Here is a 17,783-nt window from a genome sequence, read left to right on the forward strand (position 1 = left end):
TGTATTTATTATCCTCTGTATACTTGTACATACTGGTAGTATCATGCTGATACAAGGTATAAAACAGCAGGGTGCACTTGGAACATTGTTTTAGTAATCTTAGCAACAATAACTGCAGAACTTCATTTCCACATAATGATTTATCATTTAATTTAGTACATGACTAATCTTATCTTTAGAAAATACTGTACAGCATATTAAAGCCAAAATTTTCATTGTGGACTTCCGGAGTTCTTGAGAATTGAGTGCATCCTGAACTCACCAAAATTTGAAGCTACCAAATGCTAAATACTTTTATCCATGGTTCCATACACACTGAAATTCTTCACTGAACCTAATTTCAAAAGCTTTTTTAAATTTGCAGACATAAAAAATTTTGTTTAATTTTTTTGTATTACTCACACTAGCCTGAGCTTCAATTAGCGCAACTTCTTGTTGTTTTATATCGTCTTCCAACTGAGACACATCCGGGGGTGGCTGTTCTTCCTGGTTCTGCAGGTCAGCTAACTGTAAACGCAACTGATCCATCTTTTTCTGTGGAATAAAACAATACACATAAAATATTATAATTCACATAACTAATCTGGCAATGCTCCCTACTACAAGAGACTAAAACAGAGAAAGCCCTTCACAGTTCCTAACACAGAGTACAATGTGAACTCAGTGATGTCCTCACTAAAGAAAAAATAATAATAAAATAAAAATAAAAAATAAAATGCTAAATAGAGCCTGGATGTTATGGCAATTAAAATCCTTCTAAAGGGCAAGCAAAATAGGAACTAAACTTTTCAAATATAAGCAGCATAAAACGAAAAAAGGCAAACACCATTTATTAATAAAATGCAAAAATTTAATACATATCTAAACCTTTTGATTAACAACAGAGTGGACACCTTTATTTTGTACATTGCGCCTGTCTAATTTTGCCACCATTCGTCTCGTCAACGGAGATCATAATTATTTTGTCACTCACTTCATGAAGTATTTTCTACATACCATCAGAGGTAGGGTTTACATCATTCTTTCTTAATGTAGCCTCACCTGGTACACTTTTCTTTGTGTATTTCTCTAGAAATTCCTTCAGAGATTTATTTTCTACCTTCCACAAAGGAATACCAGCATCAATGAATACCTTGCACAAGTCCATTGAAAACTGAGATTGTTGATTGGAAGCTGCTGTGTATGTTGAAAAAAAGCATGTCTTCTTTTCACCATCTTTTCAAGAATAATTTGTTTTATGCTTAGATATCTCTAAATGCTGAGAAACAAAGTACTTCTTCTCATAGTTCATAAATTTTTCAGAGACTTTGTAAAAGAGCACTTTTCCATCTGTTGACAAAACATCACCAAATTCAATTAACTAAACTACAAAGTTTTTGCTTAAGGGAAGCCTTTGTTTTGGGCATTGTTTATACAGGTGTACCAACTTCTGTCTTTGAAAGAGAACTGATCGCTTCACCCATGTCAGTGTCACCCGCGATTATGACATCTGGCAATCCTTGGATTAGTGACGCTTCACTGAGCATGACAAGAGATACCTCCCACTAACGCGCCAGGCGTAGTGAGCCAGGAATAAGCATATATTGTAATAAAAAAAAAACATATATTGTAAAAAAAAAAGTCTTTCTCCCATACAATCGTACTAATTGCAGGGAAATAATGTTTTAATTTTTTCTTTACAAATAACAGACAAAACACTAAAATAAGGCATTATAGGCATAATTCAATGAAATAGGCAATATTTCACTCGCATGACAAAAAAGGCACAATTGGGCATATATGGAATTTTGCCTGAACATCCAGGCCATACTGATAAACCTTGAGCTCCATACACACATGTAAACAAGAAACATTTGCTGGACTGTAGTTCACCAGATGACCATGAGGCGGCATTCGGGTAGATGACGCCTCAGCTGACAAATGAGATGAGTGATGCGTACCTTCAACTTGGTGAGTTTGCAGGATGACAAATACCGTTAATGCGAATTTGTTTGCACTGCATATAGGGGAATACAGTAAAGCCTCCGATAACAACGGTTCGACCAACAACTTTTCATATTTAAAACCCTAGTTAATTTAGGACCAATTCAAATTACGTCCTTATTTCGTTCGTATTTATGACCAAAATATAATAAAAATAAAATACAATTACATTTTCATATAAATAATAACTAAATCCCAATTTGTATAATAATAAATAAAAAATTACTGTCAAAATAATGAAAAGTGCCTTGCCCAAAGAAGCTGCCTGGCTAATGAGTGGTAAACAACAGTTGGAGCTTGGCGGGGCTTTTGTTTTCACGCGTCTGGAACAAAAACAGGAGAAAAACTTTCTCAGGTTTCTTACAAAATTTTTGCATCCTTATTCAACATGAGCAAGAGCGCAAGTGATGGTAGTGTTGGTTCAAAAGCTAATAGAAAGTGTATAAGCTTAGCCGAGAAACTAGATGTGTTAAAACGATATGAAAAAGGTGAGAGGTCTGTGGATATTATATGGAGCAAGCAATGAACATATTTTCTGAAGTGGCTCCATTAACAGAACAAAGCATTAAAATTTGAATAAACGCAAATGACCTCTACATAAAGATGTATAATGAGAAAAGAAAGCAGCTGTGCAAGGTTCTTTCGACAGCTTTATTATTCGAAGGCCTAAACCATCAACTTCAGCTTCACCATCAAATTCAGCATCATAAGCAACATCAACTTCAGGTTCAGTAACAGTTTCAGCAACAGTTTTATGGAAAGCTACAGCTTCAGCCAGAGTTGAACCTGATGACCTCGTCATCTGAGTAAAAACTTGCACAATATTCATTGGCTGTCCTTATGTTTTAGACTTTACCACCACTGGTGAGTAGAATTTTTGTTTTAAATTCGTAAATGTTACTTAAAACATATATGAACAGTAAGTAAGTGTTGCTTTCATATGTAGAGAAATGACGATATGTTTTCACATATACGCACTAACTGTTCATACATTGGCGTTCCCAATCGTCTCGCCTTATTTCTTTACCATTAGTGGTTAGCTACTTCTAGTGTTCCATTTATTAACATTAAATAACATTACTTAAAACATACATACAGGTATTCATTTTTTTTAAATTAAGTTCACTACAGCTACAACCAGGGTTTTATTTTCTTTAGTTTCTTATGTAGAACCATCGTCACTCACGAAAACAATGCCGTCTTGTCTCCTCTTGTGTGTTTTAATATTCTACGTATTATTAATGAATTGCATTGTTCATTTCACATATATAAACATTAATTCAATCAAATACATATTCAGTAATAAACAATAACGAATCTTTTGTACATATTCTTAAGATAAATGAATGTTTCCTTGAGTGCACACGCACTGTATACATTGGCGTTCCACTATCAGTATCACTTTTCCTTTAATATCAGTGGTTACTTCTACTGTACATTAAATAACATTAATTATAACATACAGATTTTTTACAATAATTTTACTATGGATAACTGACATTATGGGTGTAAACACTGATAACAATGCTGTCTCTTATCCTCTTGTGTGTTTTAATATTCTATGTACTGTAATCTTAATATACCAGCATCATTAACGTGAATTTTCATAGATTAGGAGAACGTAAATAGAGGTTTACCCGTATAAAGTGAAAAGCACCCATACTAAATCAATCAGTAAACAAAGCAACATGTCAAGCATCAATGTTGCCAGACCATGGAATGAGTAAAATTATATGAAGTTGCTTTAAAATATTCTGGTCCAAGACTGCCATGTGCACCTCACATCTCATTGAGTAACTCAAGAGGCTTCGTATTCATGACTCAATACTCATAACCCCTATGCCTCGGATGACATTTTGGAACATCTGTCCGGCATACCCAGGTTGAAGTTCCAGAACGCGCGCCTTTTTGCGGCATTGTTTGAATGCCCAATGCGGGCTATCAGGTTCCGGTGTGACTATTTGCGTGTCACATCACATGCTTGGCCACAGGGAAGCTTCCTGAATGTAAGTTCCTACTTTTGTTCGTTTAATTTTCATTGTTTGTCCATTTTATCCCGTTGTATCAAAGTAATATTGCTAAAAGTAGTGTAGTTGTATTGTAGTGTAGTATTACTGTAAAATAATGCTATGACTGTTATTCCTGTACAGGTAAATGTATTTATTTGTAGAATTATTATTCCAATAATTATTTTATGCATTTCTTGCTCAACCAAACACAAAGACAGCCAGACAGCCTGGCGACCAACTGCGTGTGTGTTGCCGAGCACGTTTTTATGAAAAATAATGCAAATTAAATATTCTAAATGAATTATTTATAAGAAATAATTATTATGTTCAGTAAATGTATGCATTACTGGCCATCCTGGACACAAAGGCAAGCAAAAAAAAAGCCACTAAGTGCGCAGTGACCACAAGTGCTAGCCACCAAAACAACACTGTCCCCTTATCTCCCTAGCCACTGCAGTCACAGGGAAGTTTCTAGAGCAGGGGTGTCAAACTCATTTGCCAAGGCGGGCCAGATTTAATATGAGTACACAGTATACGGGGCAAGTAACATAATTATGAGCACTTCGCAATCACCTCTTAGGTGAGTAGTACGACAAAATAAGAAAGATGGATTTAGTCTGCGCTCGTGCGAAACCCTTAAAAACTAACAAATCAAGTGTTTACTTACCTTGATCAATCTTATTGTTTGCTACTGCTGCTTCCTAATAATTGGCACCTCTTGGTATGGACCAGTGCATCAAAGTTTGGCACTAACAACTGAGCTGTAGCAACCTTCAGTATTGAATTAAGGTGTGCATCAGTAAGTTGAGACAGAAGTCCGAGACTTGTTCAAGTTCATCACAGAAAAGAGTTGTTCACAGACATTATGTACTTCCAAACATTGACATAATCTTTGAGGCAAAACATTTAATCCTGGGATAATTTGGTCCAAAATACTGATAAAATGTGCCAGCATCGACACTAGAAACCTTGTTCCTCAACACAGAATCACATTGGAGCTCATTGGTGATGTTGATTGAGTATATTGTTCTAGGAAACAGCGGACTATTTTATTCAGCTGAGGGATACACTCACTATTTAGTTTTAGCTCCTCAAGGTAAGGCTGAAGCAGCAAATGGGCCGCGGGCCGCATGCAAGAGTGTGTCGGGCTGCATGTTTGACACCCCTTTTCTAGAGGGTTAATATATAGTTTTTCTTACCTCTTTTTTATTGTTGTATCATTTAAAAAGGTTAAAAATTATTTTTGGAAAATTTAATTTTTCTTGATTTACCCAGTGTGAGAGATACGGCCAGCGACACCCTAGCCCGGGGCGTAGGGGTTAATGGTTCACACCTCACAGAAACGGTGGATTGACAATGCTGAGTGTATTAATTGGAAATGTCCCCAACTGTACACCCATCCATATTGTAGTGGCTGCTGAGAGAGGTAACAATAGGAGTTATGGAGAGGAAAGCAAGTATAAAACTTTTTGTGAAATAAATTTTTAACTGGAAAGTGAAAAGTAACATAAAAATGGTAAAGCCAGTCTAAATTCATGGTATAAAAAAAAAAAAAAAAAAAATTATATAAAATTGAAAGGCATAGTGTAATTGATGTTTTAAATACTTGACTTGACTTGACTTCTAACACAAGGTATTGTATAAGGTCAAGTATTTTCAAAGAAAGAGCACGTTTGTGTTAAGAGAAGGGTTCAATGTATACTGTATAATATCTACACAAACATACAGTAGTTTCTGCCCCATTTCTAGAGTTATTCCTTTAGATTGTTAATCAATTGTGACAAGGGTAAGAATCTGATTATTTTCAAGCATTCAATATTATCCAGGAATTCATTAATGATTAAAAATTTTCACCATTAATCATTCATGATTAGAGACAAACTCAACCAATTGGTATGTCCACCCATCAGGCCCAACAGGATTAAGATCAATTATGATACAGTACAGCAGTAGTTAATATTACTTAATAACAATAATAATAATCAAAGTGCCCCTAAGCATAACTGAGTAAACATTAACGAACCTTACTACACGTCAGCTTTCTCGACGATGCCTGGACTTCTTCTTCTAGTTTGTGTAAATTAGCTCGTGATTTCTGCATTTCCAGGTTATGAGTTCTCATTTCTTCTTTGGAATTTTCTAAATTTGCCACTAATGCCCTGCAGGATAAAAATTTCATACAGAAGATGAAAAATTATTCTAGTGGGGAGAGTTTAAATATCATAAGTAAAATTATATACAATATGTATGACACAGTCCCTCTCACTTAAGCTGCTGTGTCTACACACACACACACACACACACACATTTACAATACAGGTAAAAGAAATTACTGTCTCTAGAACGAATGGCTCCCTGTCCCAGCCACAAAAATGCCGGCAACTTTAAAACTACCCATAGACATTCTTGGGTACGTCCAGGGTGTCATCCACGAATAATAGAGGATCGCGAAATAAAAATCCGCGAACTTGGGGGCCCCTGCATTTATAAGTGCCATTCATTAATGGGTGGGTTGGCTCAAGCGAGAGCAAAACCCAAGCGTAAGGGCAGTTCAGAAGTCAGACGCAAATAAACGGGGTCATGTACTCTGCAACCCTAGCGTACTTCACTACCGTTGCTGAATAGTGGCAGCAAAGAACTGGTGGTGATGCATCTCACTAAATATTATTTTGGTGTTTTGGACTTGTGGTAAATTTTAACAGCTGTTTATAATAAAAAATATAAATACAGTATACAGTATTTATAATATGAATAAAGATTACAGTAGTACCCCAATTTACGCGGTCAATTGAACCCACAGGGTACCGCGTAAAGTGAACAACAGAACATATGGGATTAATTCCAATAGAGACTGGCCCGACCCCCAAACTCCACTTTTTGACGACACACAACTATGTTGTAGTAAAAATATTATCTTAACTTTATGATGGTATGCACACAATTAATAATTAAGAGAAATATCAATAATATTAGTTTTTTTTAACATTTACATCAGTAGAAAAGATGGCTGGGCACACGGGGATGGGGGGTTGGTTCCGAGGCAGAGGGCAGATTATTGGCCCTCACCTGTATCACTTGTATCACTATCCACCACAGAGGCTTGCAGGGCCTCTTTGTCAAACCCCTCAAAGTCCATATACTCACTATAATTATCACTATCACTGATTTGGGCCAGCTGTGGTGGGTGGCGGGTGAAGAACTCGGTAATGTTTTGATGACTGGGCGACCTTGTGCGCATCCTGCCCGCGCCGCTTCCCGCGTATATGAGTAGATGCACCGCAGAAAGTGAAAATTCGGTTCTGGCGAGGCACCGCACAAATGAGAAATCGCGGAAAGTGAAACTGCGTAAAGTGGGGTAATACTGTATACTAAAAAGTTAAACAGAATTTACAACAGAAATTTTTGCTTTAAGAAAATGCATTCATACCTCACTTTTTCTTCCAAAGAAACTTGCAAAAACCTTGCAGGTTGCTGACCTCTTCCTGAGTACAAACGGTAGTTGGGGTCTGGGTAATAGATGTCTCGATTCAGTGTGTAGGCAACTTTACAATTCCGAGGCACTCTGAAATAAATGCACAAAGCTGTATTGTATAAAATACCCTCAGACTTCCAGATGTTACATATAAATTGTGGTTAGAAAAAGCATTGACAGTCCTCAGGTACTGAGAGATGTGAGGTATCTGATGCTGCTCCAACCTCCCTGGTAATAACCAGGCACATTCACGATAGCTGGTGGATGACTTTTAACTAATTCATCTACAGCATGCCCACATAAAGTCTTTGAAACATCCACAAAAATCATTATACTGTACTGCACCTATTCCAAATGAAATTAAAATTAATCTGTTGAACATTTATGAATTGTTAACTACGGAGTTACAAATTTAGAGAGATCAGAGTACAGGTATATTATGGAAGAGCTATTAGTACTGATGCAAAATGTTCATTATATTTGAATAGGATACATCTGAACCTTAATATATACAAGTTTGATTGCAGTGAAGATGTTTCAATGGTTTCACAACCCTATGGTTGAAAACCCCAGCTCTAAATGAACCTATCCTATATTGTTTGCAACTTGATCTTACCAAGAGTGTTTCATCTATTCCTCACCAAAGTAATAATTATTTACAATTATATTTCTTACAAAGCAATAAAACAATTGGCTCTCTTACGTTGTCTTATTTTTTAGAATCTGCCCAGCCTCTTGTGCTGTAGGTATCAGTAAGGTGGACTCCACTTGACACTGATCAATTAAAGTATTCGCAACAACATCACTGCTAATCATCAGCATGGACCACAAGGAGGGGTACTTGTCAGACTGAACTTCGTACTTCGACACATCATGTACCTAAAAAAAAATGGTCAAAAATTAATGTTGCAGTGCTTAAGAAAATATAACAAGTTTTGAATTATCTTATTTGATATGGAATGAATTTGCATAAGATATACAAAAATTACATTTAAACCCATACATCCACAATTAATGACGAGTGTTTCTCTTCAATTTTACCAATTTTTCATAAAAAGATGATGGTCAATACTTATGGATATTTTTCATATTAGTCATGACAGTACAAATTTGGTCTCGGCATTCAACTTGACCCATTTTTTGTGACCATAATTTTTTTTCAATAAGAAGATATTGTACTTTGAAACAATATAAAAAATTATATTTCAGTTTTGAACTAGGAAGTAGGGTAGGGATGCACCAATTATTTAATATTGGTAAGCTAGTAAATTACTGTACAGTAATGTCTCTGTTAGCCGGAAACCCTCAAACCCAGAACTCTCCGAAAGCTGGAATTTAAATTTTCCGGAAAATTCCAAATTAACGATTTTCCTGATACCCAGAAAATTCTGGGGATGGGGGAATTTTTTTCTGGGTTTGAGTGATGACAATCAGGCACATTTTCCAGAAATTCCGTGAAAATTTTTCCGGTACCCAGAAAATTACGAGGATGGAGGATACTTTTCCGGGTTTGAGGGATGGTGTAATGGGCAATTTATGGAACTTCCGAGAACATTTTTCCATTACTTGGAAAATTCTGGGGATGAGGGATTTTTTCTGGCTTTGAGAGAGTGTCTCGTTACTCGGAAATCTCTCATTCCCGGAAGTGCTCTGCAACAATTGTTCCGGCTAACGGGAATATCACTTGTATATATGTATTTTGCCCATTAATCGGTATCATTAAATTAAGTGTTGGCCAATCCTGAAACCCTTTTGCTGTCTATCTTGGGATAAAAATAATTTGTACCTTACTGATTCAACTTTTTTTTTTCTCATCTAAGTATTCATATACAGTGGTCCCTCGATTAACGAACACAATTGGTTCCAGAGTTGGTTGTTAACCGAAAAATTTGTTAACTGAATCTATTATTTCAATGGGATATTGGGTAATTGGTTCCAACTCACAGAAAAAAGTATACATACAAAGTAATGTACAGTATACCAGTACTAGAATTAACAAAACTATGAAATTTAAACTAAATACAGTACTGTACTGTACTGTACAGTATACTCTGTACTGTACAATAATTAATAAAAAACAATAGAATACTCTATTTCAACTTACTTTGAGGTGTGTATGTCGTATTCCCGGCAGCTTTGTTTACATATCAAACAGCTGATTGTAGAGGCAGTCGATGATGACATGCCATATTCTTTACAGAGTGCATTGGTTCTAATGCCTTCTTCATGTTTCATAATAATTTCTGCACTGTATACTATCAGTATGTTAGCTAAATTTCAGAATGACCAATAATTTTAATGTAAAAATGCAAAAATATTCAAGAGACCAACAAACTCGATGTTCACTCCACTGTAAACAAAGTTAAACTGAGAAGCGTTGGTGGGTGATTCGATCAGCTGAAGGGCGCACAAAAACTGTTCCCTGTATTGTACTGTATATACAGATATTATCAATATGTTAACTAAATTTCAGAATGACCAATAATTTTAATACAAAAAATGCAAAAATATTCAAGAGCATAACTTTCGTGATATTTACTCCTCTGGAAACAAATGTAAGCATAGAACCAATTACCCTGTACTGTATTAACGGACTAGTCGATCAGCTGATGAGCACAACAAGCGTGTTTCTCGTAAGGCTGTCATTAAGCAAAGTTTTGATCTTCAATGGAACTGAAATCCTTATGGGAGCTAATTCGTTAACCGAAATTTTTTTAATTGAACCGTTCGTTGATCGAGGAACCACTGTACTGTACAAGACTCTTTAAGTATCAACTACCTGTCCTCATCCCTACAGGGTTTGTATAGTAATGAACATAACTAAATGCTCGGTATTAGTTTTTGTGGAAAAGGAAAATCTTTTTTCCTAGGGTTTTGAATCTCTGGACCCAATGTGCCACAATTATTAACTTATGTATACGAGTTGCCTTCAATCTTATTCTCTCATTCTGAAGAAACTACATAGTGTATGTAAATGTAACTCACCTGCTCCCTGAACCTTGATACAATCACAATAGGCTGAGGCTGTTGACCAAAGTTGATCTTTTTCATTAACTGCCTCAAGACCTTTTCGTCACTGCGATTGTCCACACAGAAACCACTGATCCTATTTCCCAGCACCATCTCAGCTATGTGTCCCCACTGCTTGTCACAAACCTTTATGAATGCACCTAATAATAACAATTATGATAATGATAATAATGATGATAATAATAATAATAATAATAATAATAATAATAATAATAATAATAATTATAATCATAATAATAATAATTAGTACAGTACAACCTCGATAAATTGGACTACTCTATACCAGTAATTGGGGCAGACCCCAGTCCAAAAAATGCAAAAGTTCGAGAAAAGTGAATATAGAGGGAGAAATGGAGATAACACTGCTTATCTGAACTGTTTAAAGAAAATAAGTTGTTATTACTGCACTTCAAAAACTAAGGTCTTTAAGTGTATAACAAGGTTATTAAAAGAATATTAAATCAACAATTTAAAAAAAAAATATATATATATATATATATATATATATATATATATATATATATATATATATATATATATATATATATATATATATATATATATATATATATATATATATATATATATATATATATATATATATATATATATGCTGATAACCACAAGGAAAGAAGAAAACACGAAGTTCCCAAGCGCTTTCGTGTAATTCACATCTTCAGGGGTGAGTACAGACTAGAGAGAGAAATACAAATCAAGGTGTATATATACAGAGGAGGGTGAGACCAGGTCCACAATGGTCAGGTATTAGGTAATGACCCTACTAATCTTTAAATAGCACACAAAGGTTGGTGGTCAGGTCAGATGGTCAGGTGACCCGGCCTTCTCACCTGGTCACAAATCTTCTTAATTACAAAATTGTCCAGCTTGTACATGCCGTTACTCAAATTTATGTTGAATGCTTCGGTATGTTTAATAAGACTAGATTCTATGATGTTCCTACTACAGGTTGTACCTCTCTAGTCCGGCAACCTCGGAACCTGACCGGTGCCAGACCATGGAAATTCACCCTTTTCCTGGATAGATAGTGACTTTGTTATGCCTGGAAGCACTAGCACCACTTTCTCTGCGTCATGGTCTCTTTGAAGACATATTGAAGGGTTAAATGTCGTATAGTAGCTTCTCAAATTTCGCGAGTTTTTAATTCTTAACGTATTTTATTGGAACACACAAAAAATAAATAAATAAAAATTTTGACGGCGGAAACTTGAATTTCGACGGGTTTGAACGGCCCGCCGACGTGCATAATCGTGTAAACAGCGTCATTTCTCTTATGTACAAAAGATTCATTATTGTTTATTACTGAATGTCTTTTTTATTGAATTAATGTTTATGTGCAAAATGAGCAATACAATTCATTAATAATACGTAGAATATTAAAACACACGAGGAAATGACAGCATTGTTTTCGTTGATTACAAAACCAGTGACTGACTGGTTCTACATATAAAACTGAAGAAAATAAGACCTTGGTTGTAGCTGTAGTAAAATTAATATGGTTGTTTTAAGTAATGTTATTTAATGTTAATAAATGGAACAATAGAAGTAGCTAACGATAATGGTAAAGAAAAAGAGAGATCACATATGTGCGCATGCGCACATGTGAAAACATATCGTCATTACTTTACATAAGAATATGAAAGCAACACTTATTTACTGTTCATATATATTTTAATTAATGTTTCTGAATTTGTTTTTATTGAATTAATGTGTGTGTGGGCAAAATTAACAATACAATTCTTAATAATACGTGGAATATTAGAGGAGACGAGACGGCTGCCGGCATTGTTTATGTTAAAGCTTACGAAACCAGTGACTGATTGGTTCTACATATAAAACTGAAGAAAATAAGACCCTGAGTTTAGCTGTAGTAAAATTAATGTAAAAAAATTAATATGGTTGTTTGAAGTACCTGTAATGTTATTTAATGTTAATAAATGGAACAATATAAGTAGCTAACCATTAATGGTAAAAGAAAAGTGAGACTGCTCGTATGTAAGTGCGCACATGTGAAAACATATCGTCATTACTCTACATAAGAATATGAAAGCAACACTTATTTACTGCTCATATATATTGAAGGGTTAAATGTTGTACTCTGTATAGACAAGCAGAGAGAGAGAGAGAGAGCAGCCGAACTGCCGGATGTAAACAAACCTTAATTTCCCGCGGCTTTGTTTTTTTTTTTAAGGGGATTAGCCCACCCGGGCATAGGTCACTGACCCACATTGGGGCCTGAGGGGCAAAAATTTAATACTCCTGTAATAATAATTCAGATAAGTAAAAAAAAAATAAAAAATAAAATAAATAAATAAATAAATAAAAATAAAATAAAATAAAATGCTGCCTATCTACCTATTGGACAAACCAAAATCGTTCCGGACCACGGGAGTTTCCGGACCACAGAATGCCGGACTAGAGAGGTACAACCTGTATCAATTGAATTACATGGTAATATTGAGGAGGCATTATCCCAGTCAATGTAATGCTTGTTATCCCTCAAATGAACAAACAGAGCATTGGATTCCTGGCCTGTCCTAACATATACCTAGATCACACGCACCTACAGTGATTTACTTGCATGCATGCATGCATATATATATATATATATATATATATATATATATATATATATATATATATATATATATATATATATATATATATATATATATATATATATATATATATATATATATATATATATATATATATATATATATATATATATATATATATATATATATATATATATATATATATATATATATATATATATACAGTATATAGATATGAAAACTCTCTGGGTTGAAAAACAGACATGTACGTCTGGTTGTCTCCGAGATGATTGTTATTTACTGTTAAGTGTTATAAAGCAAGTAAGTAACCAAAGTATTTCTTATGAATAAAGAGAAGACTGTATACTGTACGATACTGTAAAGATAAAAATAAGAACAATTAAGTAGAGCAGTATATTATATGTGGAAGACAAATGTTTATCCATGAGCAGCTGGCAGTGGGGGAAGTACAAGTGGGTACTCTCTCCAACAAGATTCCTTTTAACACTTCTTTATGCAATTCCACCATAATTCTCATATAATTTAGGAACATTTGGTGCCAGGTTAATAAAATATTATCCTAAAAAAGAATCCCACACTGAACACCACGAGTCATTTGTTTACAAAAAGCAAACAGCTGATCGGCTTACCACAATGTCTGTCTTCAACACTTAATAAAATAGTACAGTACATTTGTGTATTTATCATCACTTAATAAATACTATTGCAACGTATTTATCATCATTTAATAAATACGACTGCAGTGTATTTATCATCACTTAATAAGTAATATTGTAGTGTAAAGTATTATGCATCTGTATATACCCTGGTTTATTCATTAATCATTTGTCTAAATACAAGTAGCCAAACTGAGCCATCATATAACACTCAAAGGTAGTAAATAACATTTTTAAGAAGGTATCTTCATATCGAATACTATAGTGTGTTATACTGACCCCTACTGCAAGCTCACACGAAAGCATCTGAGTAAACAACCTTCTGATACAGCTTATCCTTTTATTTTCAAGTCACATTATTATTCTCTATTACTGAAGATGTTATATTAATCATGATGAACCATAAGAGACCAATCATATGAGAATATAATACAGAGTCAATATATAAATAAACCTGACGAATGTGGCAACATCTGATTAGTCCCAGTCTGCTTACAGTGTCTTAGTTCTCAGTAGGCCTATAGCAAATCTGATTAAACCACTGTACTGTGTTCAGTAAGTGTGGTTCATTTCATCAGATTTTTTTTATTTAATCTCTCATTTTTTTCTTCTGCATTTTTGGTGACCAGAGCATCTCAGAGTCAGAAAAAAATTAATTCCAATTTGTTGAAGTCCAATTTATCGAGGTTTTACTGTATATATACAGAGTTGTAAAGTAACTAAATAAATTTACTTGAGTACTGTACTCAAGTAACATTTTTGGGGTACTGTATTTACTTTTTAAAAAGTTCTCACATTTTTTAAAGTAATATCTCCATTAGCCGGAATCCCTCAAACTCGGAACTCTCCAATAGCCGGAACTGAAATTTTCTCAGAAAATTGTTCCCAAAGCCGGAATTTCTCTGAAAATCGTTCCCAAAACTGGAATTTTCCAGAAAATTCTGGCTTTGGGAACGATTTTCCGAGGGGCCCATTTTCTGGAAAATTCCAAGAAAATTTCCCCAGTATCCGGAAAATTCTGAGGATGGGGAGTTTTTTCTGGGTTTGAGATGAAAATCAGGCAAATTTTCCGGAGATTCCGAGATAACATTTCCAGGGATGAGGGATATTTTTCCGGGTTTGAGAGATGAAATAATCCACCATTCTGGAGCGTCTGTGAAAATTTTTCCGTTACCAAGAAAACTCCAGGGATGAGGGATTTTTATTACGGTTTTGTTATCCAGAAATCTTTCATTCCCAGAAGTGCTCTGCACCAATTGTTCCGGCTAACGGAGATATCACTTTTTACTTTTATTTAAGTATGGTTTTCTAATACGTTTACTCCAATACAATTGAAAAAACAAAAATCATTACTTGTCACATGCCCCAAACAAAGAGTTTAATGTCTGTTGCAAACTAATAATATATTTCTTATTTAATTAATTTAATTATTAACAATAGTAAAATAAGCAGTTGCGCGGGTGGTGTGAAAGGTACGGTGTGGAGAGACACCTCGCAGTCACATACCCAGAGGTCTCGTGAAGTGAAGTGACATCAGATCAGGTGGTAGTGGCCATGACAGCGGACTTTCCCTTTGATTTTCTTGTGTCCATTAGCACCCACCTCACCTAGCCTACCCCTTTATCCCTCCTCCTCCATCGAATCCCCTCTCTTCTCCCCAACCTTTCCTTCAGGGGCTTCGTTTGCCCCATTAGACATCAGTTGCTCTTTGCATATACAGAGGGCCCCACGAGTTTGCGGATTATCATTTCGCAGTCCTCTATTATTCATGGATGACACCCTGGATGTACCCAAGAATGTCTGTGGATAGTTTTAAAGTTGCCGGCATTTTCGCGGCTGGGACAGGGAGCCATTCGTTCCAGAGACAGTAATTTCCTTTACCTGTACGTATTGTAAATGTGTGTGTAGACACACACACCTAAAAAACATATACAAATAAATAATAATTGGAAAATCCTCACAAATAATCAGAAACAAAATACTTTATCTTTGTCTTCATTCCAAAAATTTTTAGAAAATGCTCTCAATTTTCAACCTTAGAAAAAATGTTCCCAAAGCCGTAAATTTGGGGAAAATTCCGGCTTTGGGAATGATTTCCAGAGCAAATTTCATTTCCGGCTATTGGAGATTTCCGGGTTTGAGGGATTCTGGCTAACAGAGATATTACTGTAAATTTCAAGTTTAACCCCATTCATATCAGTGAACGTTCGTAAGTCGGGAACCACCTGTATTAAAGATTATTTGCAAGTAACAGTGAAAAGAAATAAATGAAGAAAATTAAGTACGTACTCCCCACTCTGTGATAACTCCCAAGAACAAAAGAAATGTTTATTTCCTTTATGTTTTTTTGCCTTATAATAATTTTTTGACACATTCTGTATGAAAGATTGTGTGTACATGTAAAAAAAATAATAAATAAATAAATAAATAAAAATACATACAGTATGTCCACCCAAAATTATGAGGTGAAGAATAACCCCCGAGTGCTAATGAGGCTCTTCAGGATCTCAGGAACAGGACCTATTTTTTCCCATAAGTTATTAATATCGATATATGATCAATCACCTTACAATGGCTTTTCTAAGTCCTTAACCCCATCATTTAATGGTCAACACCTGTATTATTAGTAGTAGTATTATCATTATTACAGTACTGTACTGTATTTTATTTCAATATTTGTGGAGGAGTTCGGTATAGAGCAAATTCGTTTGGTATAGAGATGTAATACTGTACATTAATAGACAGAGAAACAGATATAAATAAAAACTATATAATTACACATATGACATACCTATTGGTCCAACTGGTTTCTTTTTAAATGCTCTCTTCTTATGAGCAATGTTTATCTCATGAAGTAACTGCGGCACCCACTGCCCATATACAGTAAACTGGTTGCTCTGCTGACCCTTCAAACCTTGTAGCTCCTGCTCTATTGCATCTAAAATTATAACATTTGGTTATCTTTAATAAGTACATTGATGAAATTTTACTGGTTTATTTTTGTTTCCCCCAAAAGTGGGGTACATAATGACTTTTTACCTTATTATGCTGAACAGCAATTGCTATTTCTAGCCTCCCTTGCTATGGTTATTACTTGCAATGGGGAGTTTACTTATTCATTTGATTAATACCCAGCCACTAAGGCCAAAGGGTATCCTTGATCTCCAACCCACAGATTTATTAATCACTGAGTTGAGGGTGTCAGGTTTTATCATTACAAGAACACACACACAAACAAAAAAATTCCCCAAAGTATGTGACAAAAGCAGCATCTAGTAAGGGTAATCTTAAAGGTATGTGAATAGCATTGCTCACTTGTGTTAATCCCACAATAAAGGATACTAAGACTTGTAAGGGGGTAATGCACTACGTACTTGGAGTACCCAAAAAGATAACTTCCTACCATCAACTTTTGCACACTACATATAATTCAAAGCAAAATGACATTTACCCCCTGAAAAGAAAGCAGCTATCACTGGATCACCAGCTTCTCCATTATGACATCTTGTCTTAAAGTCTTGTGTAGAGCCTACAATCTTATTTCAGACATGTCTATTATTGGAGTGAATTATTCCACTCAATATTACTACCTGTATTAATCATAACTCTATATCCCATCAATTAAAATATAGCCACATAATGCAATATAAATGCAAAACACACATGGGTACATTATTGGCAACAAACATACATTGCTGTCACAGTTATTCAATTTGAAAAGCATGTTAAAAGCATGCAAACAGTTGGCACTCACAGCAACGCCTTCTGATGGCTTTTTCTTCCATTACAAATTGTGTCAGCTCTGCTTTTTTAACACCTACAGTATTCATTAAATTGACATGATGGGTCTCTTCTGTTCTCATATTCTGCTCTAGTTCTTTCATTTCATTTTGAATTCCATCCATCTTTTCCTGCCATAATGCACGATGTGAAGCCCACTGAGTTTGAGTACTGAAAAATATATTGAAACTGCATAGTGATTAATTAAATTCCTATAACATGTGTTTTAATCTTTAAAAGAACACACTGAATACTT

The 17,783-nt window shown here is 34.9% G+C and overlaps 1 protein-coding gene across 3 annotated transcripts in view; it reads right to left on the reverse strand.

The window, feature by feature from the left end:
• LOC121854397 (structural maintenance of chromosomes protein 6-like) overlaps positions 1-17,783 on the reverse strand; it is a 38,566-nt gene that overhangs the window by 12,359 nt on the left and 8,424 nt on the right. For all 3 annotated transcript variants that reach the window (XM_042349058.1, XM_042349059.1, XM_042349060.1), the window contains exons 5-11: positions 17,502-17,698; positions 16,539-16,685; positions 10,450-10,634; positions 8,168-8,343; positions 7,420-7,554; positions 6,016-6,151; positions 403-534 (exon numbers count right to left, since the gene is read on the reverse strand). In XM_042349058.1, the coding sequence (XP_042204992.1) occupies positions 403-534; positions 6,016-6,151; positions 7,420-7,554; positions 8,168-8,343; positions 10,450-10,634; positions 16,539-16,685; positions 17,502-17,698 (1,108 nt within the window). The remainder of the gene's footprint in view (positions 1-402; positions 535-6,015; positions 6,152-7,419; positions 7,555-8,167; positions 8,344-10,449; positions 10,635-16,538; positions 16,686-17,501; positions 17,699-17,783) is intronic.

Source organism: Homarus americanus, unplaced genomic scaffold, assembly GCF_018991925.1.
Source record: "Homarus americanus isolate GMGI-L3 unplaced genomic scaffold, GMGI_Hamer_2.0 scaffold54443, whole genome shotgun sequence".
NCBI lineage: Eukaryota > Metazoa > Arthropoda > Malacostraca > Decapoda > Nephropidae > Homarus > Homarus americanus.